Raw genomic sequence first — 6,000 nt, 5'->3', positions numbered from 1 at the left:
TCTTGAAAACCTCGCATAGATGGATTGGAAAGAACGAGGTTATTAGAATCCTGAATAGACAAAAGGCAATTCAAGTCCCCATAGGAAAATGATACTCCCTGTTTGAGACGACGATCCTATTTAAGTCATTCCAGAAAGCAGGCCTCATGACAGCGTGATTAAAGCCATACACAACAGTGACCACGACTCTCCTGTCACTGTCTTGCAAAGTGAAGGCAACAGACAATAAAAAAGGACCCATGTTCAGCTGGAAAATATTTAAAGACTGCTTCCCTAAAATAAGGATACCACTGGCATGGCTGACCGCATGCTTAAAAAAATAGTCAGCACCCTTCCATATACCAGAGGCAACAGAACGAGAAACGCCATCTATCTTAGTTTCACAAATAGCAATCAAGTCAGGGTTCTCTTGTCTAACCTAATTAGCCAGAAATATACGCTTAGCGGGGCAATTCAAGCCCCTGATATTCCAATAGACTTCATGACACACACAATATATATATATATATATATATATATATATATATATATATATATATATATAGAGAGAGAGAGAGAGAGAGAGAGAGAGAGAGAGAGAGTCTCCATCCTCTGAATCTTATAACTAGATTTCTTAGAGAAATATAATCACCAGTTAACTATCATTTGTGGTAATGCAAGCAAAAAATTGGGAATTGGTGCTAAGGAGAAAATGGCTATAATTTCCAGTAAGAGGTAACAACCAAAGAGAATAAAAGAAACCTCTGAAATTTTCTTATCCTAGATATCATAAAACATGACATCAGGATACAAGGAAAGAACAAAATGCACCGCCATATCGGTGTTGTGCATGCACTGGGCGCTTTCCTGCATTGTTCTATGTTTTCAAGTCGTGCATGACACATTGTTGTGTTGGCATTGAAGGCATTATGGACATAATACTCACCTGTTTTAAACTTTGTGTAATTGTCATTAACCCAATTGATAAACAAGAATCACTATATTTTTGGTGTTGTTGTGAAGTACATGTTCTCTCTCAAGCTTCCAATGTCTCTCAGGTTTACATGGTAACCCCTTGATGAACACTACTTGATTGCCACTGTTTAGAAGAAGAATCACTTGATACTGAAGGGTTTTGGGATTTGAGTCCACACCATATAAGCCCAGTGACAGTCTATAATGCTCAGTTGATTGTATGCCTTGTGTGTGCGTGCGTACACACACACAGAGATATGCATGTTATCACTTTCCTTTTTAGAGTACCGCATTCTGAGAGCTCAGATCATTACACATTTAAATAGGTCACCAAGGATAGATTTTGAAAGATGAAATAAAATTGATGCTGGAATATATTCCTCTTAGTTATTACTAGTTTAAGGACACATGAAGCATCACCATCCCAAAAGAAAAGGTTTGTATCACCAAACTGAGAAGAGAGTTGGACTGTCATCTCTCACTGCTGCTTGGTCATGGTACATTCCAAAGTGGCCAATGACTACCATTGAACATTACTAGAATTTTTCTTTCCCTTTAAAGATCATACTTTCCACGCTTAAGCAGATGACCTAAGAGAATTTCTGAAAGCCCCTAACTTATGGACACTTAAACATGATATAGTTAGCTATTACTTGTTTAAGATCTATGGGAACATGAAGGATCCACTATGACTTGATCTTAGTATCTTCAATGACAAACAATGATCAGGTCAGTCAATCTTAATGGATACCATTGGACATGTTAAAGAAAAAATCTTCAAGCTTAATGGATATCCTCTTGAACATAGACTTTATATACCAAGCAAATCAACTCCTACATCCATGATTAATGCATCAGTATCACATGAGGTGAGGCGAAAGGAAGTACAAATGAGACTGTTGCACTCATCCGAAGTGATTACAACTAGCTCATGGCTTTCATCAAAAGCAAGTCATCTACAACCAATTTAGTAGGTTTGTCATCTCATTCTCATTCAAATACATCTTGGATCATTGACTCAGGAGCCAGTGAGTTTCTTTCTTTGAATTTTTTAACAAATATGATAAATCCATTGTTCATGTCAAACTTCCAAATGAGTCATCTGTGGGCTTATCACATAAAGGTTTGGTAAAAATTTCAGATTCAATCTCCTTGCAAAATGTCCTGTGTATTCTTTCATTTAAATTCAATTTAATTTCTATTATCCAGTTAACCAAATCTTTGAATTGTTCAATCACTTTTTTTCCTAACTTGTGTGTCATTCAGAACCTAGCATCAAAGACAAAGATTGGTGTGGGTGAAGAGCGAAATGGGTTGTACATGTTAAATGTCTCACCACCTCTTATTGCATTCCCATGAACAAACCGAGTATTTGGCATCAACGACTTGGACATCCCTCGACTAGTCACATGAAACTCTTTTTTAAATATGATTCTAATTTTTTTTAGATATTTCATGTTATTGTGATGTGTGTCATCATGCTAAACAGACAAGGTTACCTTTTGGTTTAAGCAAAATATCTAGACAAACCATGTTTGAGTTGGTGGATGTTGAAATTCGGAGTCCCTACTCTCAAAGCTCCTTAAGTGGGGTTCATTACTTTCTAACCTTGGTAGATGATTTTTCTCGATGTGTTTGGGTGTACTTGATGTGCCATAAAAGCAAAAAAAAAACATCTACTTCAGAACTTTGTTTATATGATTCAAAATCAATTTCAACATTCTATTAAATCTATTAGATCTGATAATGGGTCAAATTTTTTTCTCATGAGGTTCAAAGTTTTTTTGAAAATAATGGAATTAACCATCAACACAAGTGTATATCTACACCTCAATAAATTGGTGTTGTTGAGCAAAAACATTGACATTTGTTAGAAGTAGCAAGATCTCTAATGTTTCAAGCTAGTTTACCGTTCAAGTTTTGGGGTGAATATGTCTTAACCACTGCTTACTTAATCAATCACACCCTTACTCCTTGTTTAAGAGAAATATCACCTTACAAGGTTTTGTTTAATCAAAAAACAACTTTCAATCATCTCAAAGTTTTTGGATGTTTGTGTTATGCTTCTAACACAGATAAAAATAAATCCAAGTTTGGTCCTAGAGCTAAAAAATGTGTTTTCATTGGTTATCTTTTAGGACAAAAAGCTTACAAAGTATAGAATTTGGAATCTCACTCAATATTTTTGAGTCGTGACGTTATTTTATTTTGAATCAATATTTCCATATCACTCGATTAAAGAGGGTGACAATATCGTAGTCTTGCCAATCTCTGCCTCCATGGGTGAACTCCCCACAGATTATGATCGATTTGAAAATCGTTTTGCTTTAACATCCACCTCTGAAAACACCATTTCTCCAAGTAACCATAGTACACAATTAGCTGATGTTCAACCAAATATCTGAAGATCAATTTGAAAAAAATATCCTTCTATCATGTTAAGAGACTTCTACTATACATTCTCTCAATCAGATCCTAATCCAATCGAAACTTTGATTCGAGTGAAATTCGAACCGAGACCCCTTTGAACCTAAATGCATCAATACATGAGTTCTAAGATTTTAAAACATGTAAAAATGCATGAATATTGTATTAAAATGATGTGCATTTCATGCATCATCACCCTGTTTTCCGATAAAAAACCAAAAGCAGAAGGGGCAAAGCCCCTTCCATTTTTACATTTGTAGAGGGGCGGCCGCTCCGGTCCTCTGCCTCCTTCCTCCCTGTGGCATAGGGGCCGACGGCACCCTCTCTCTCTCGTAACCTTAATTTTTTTTTTATCCCTTTGCCGCGAACAAAAAGAGAAAATGAAGAAGAAGATGAAGAAAAAGGGAAAGGCCCTTACCTTGCTGCCGGCATCGGATTCCGGTAGGTTCGATTTTTTTTTCTTCTCTCCTTATTCCGTTGCTTCCTCTCTCCTTCTGCCGTTCGCTTGATGTGAGCTGGAGGGGCTGTGTGTGAGGATAAACCTCACCCCTCCCTGCGGATTGTAGGGGGTGAGGTTTATCGGTTCCCAAATTGTTTTATATATATATATATATATATATATATATATATATATATATATATATATATATATATATATATATATATATATATATATATATATATATATATATATATGAGGTTACGCAACACACGCACACGACGTTGAGAGAGTCTCCCGCCCATCTCCGCTTCTTCCGCCGCACTTAGTTTTCTCTCCGTAGCAAAAACCCTAGAGAAGGAAACCCAATTCCTTCCATCAACGGGACGATTAGCTCACGAAGGCCTGCCTTTCTTGAGCGGTTGAGCCTTTTCAATATTGCTCTCTGTCTCTGTCTCTCTCTCTCAGAGATGGAGAAGTACTTGAAGACGAATTTCGTCATAGAGCCGAAGCGTCCGTCAGAGGAGACGCTGCAGAGATGGAGATCGGCCGTTAAGATCGTGAAGAATCGGCGTCGGAGGTTCCGGATGGTCGCAGATCTCCCCAAAAGAAGGGAAGGCGAAGCGAAGAAGCGCAAAATCCAGGTTCGTCTGCGCCCGATCGTTTCTTTTCCCCTCATTTTCGTTCCTCTGTTATCGGTTTGGCGTAGATTTAATCATTCTTTATCTTTAGTGCGGTATATGAAAGAGTTCGTTCCATTAGAGAGTTGTTTGGAATGCGTTCTGATGCATCTTCTTCTCTCTTAAGCGAGTTTCTTGGAGTTTACGTGAAAATAAGATTAGTTTTGGTTTCTCTGGTTTGAAATGTAGATAGTAATGTAGGCACTACGATTCCTTTAAAATTGCCAGCAAGAGTTCGAATATACGCGAGATTTTGTACGTTTCAGGGGAAATTTTAGGTCTGCTGGACCAACTAAATCGTTTAACTGCAGGCCTTTTGATGCATAGAAGTTGCGATTCCATCAAATTTTGTCCGAGTTCCGGAAATGTGCGTCCTAATGCCTGCTTCTTTTTCCCTTTCTGATTTTTTCCATCACTTTGATATTGAGATTCAAGTGGACGCCAGAATTTGTTTATTTTTTCGTAATTCGAAAGAAAATTCAGAAGCATCCGCCCGGTCCATTTTCAAAATCTCGAGTATATTTTATTTGTTAATTTTAAAAATTCATTGGAATTGACTAATCACCATTCATTTCATACAGAAGCTTCATTGGAAAATTCAGCGGAATGCTTCAAACACGGGGGTTAGATTTTAGAACACTTTTCTGTTTATTCTTTGGGTCTCCGGCGGCCCTTAGCCTCAGACGCGGTTTCAGACGCGCTTTTTTATTATTTAGTCGGATTGAAATATTTTTCTTGTTATTTTAACAAAATTGTAAAACTTTTAAAAATCATTAAAAAAATACTGTCCCATAAGTGTCACAAGTGTCGTGTTTTGTCGCTAGATAGGGTCAAAAAATGGCCTGCCCCTTGAGAATGAGCGGGGTTTCTTTCTTTTCTTCCCCATCATCTTTATTGTTACTGTCTGGTGGTCTTTAGAATGAGTTTTTCTTCTTGGTTTTCCCCGTTGTTTTCTTTTTATTCTTTGATATTTCTTCTATTTTCTTTTGTTCTTTGACATTTCTTCCTTAGATTAGATTATTTCTAGCATGTGTGGGCCAAATTTTAAATTCCTAGTTGCTAATATTCCAGTGATGCCTTTCGAGTTTCTTTATTTATTCCAAGGCTGTTGAAAAGGAAAGCATTTGTTTTTTTTATGAGAGTAAAATAGGAGCTTTAGAAAGTCTGAATTTGAGATTGTTGGAAAGTTGGTTCCTTAGAATTACACGTAGAAGCTGGGACTGAATCAGAAAATTTGTTAAAGATCAAAACCTTGTGAGTTTCCATGCAAGTGTTGGGCTGTGATGCTTACTTTTCAGTCATCTTCGTTGCCTAACAAAATTCTTCGTCCTCAACATCAATAGTATCCCTGAAAGGACAGTAGCGTCCGTACTTAAAAGGATTATACGTATTTGTCGTTCTCTCGTTTGCTTCGCCCCGGGCATCCGCTAACGCACCAGATGCGATGCGTTCATGCATTCTTTTCTAATTTCTTTTCTAATTTCTAACTCGTTACGGTAG

General features: G+C 37.3%; 1 protein-coding gene across 4 annotated transcripts in view; it reads left to right on the top strand.

Annotated features, from left to right (window-relative positions):
• Positions 1-4,100: 4,100 nt before the first annotated feature.
• Positions 4,101-6,000, top strand: part of LOC149843876 (putative calcium-transporting ATPase 11, plasma membrane-type) — a 36,615-nt gene continuing 34,715 nt past the window's right edge. For all 4 annotated transcript variants that reach the window (XM_090000116.1, XM_090000119.1, XM_090000117.1 and 1 more), the window contains exon 1: positions 4,101-4,464. In XM_090000116.1, coding sequence (XP_089856242.1) covers positions 4,291-4,464 — 174 coding nt within the window. In that variant the 5' untranslated portion in view covers positions 4,101-4,290. The remainder of the gene's footprint in view (positions 4,465-6,000) is intronic.

The sequence above is a fragment of the Nuphar pumila genome, chromosome 3 (genome assembly GCF_984573655.1).
Source record: "Nuphar pumila chromosome 3, dmNupPumi1.hap1.1, whole genome shotgun sequence".
NCBI lineage: Eukaryota > Viridiplantae > Streptophyta > Magnoliopsida > Nymphaeales > Nymphaeaceae > Nuphar > Nuphar pumila.
The sequence above is the reverse complement of the archived record's forward strand: the minus strand, read 5'-3'. Positions and strand labels throughout refer to the sequence as shown.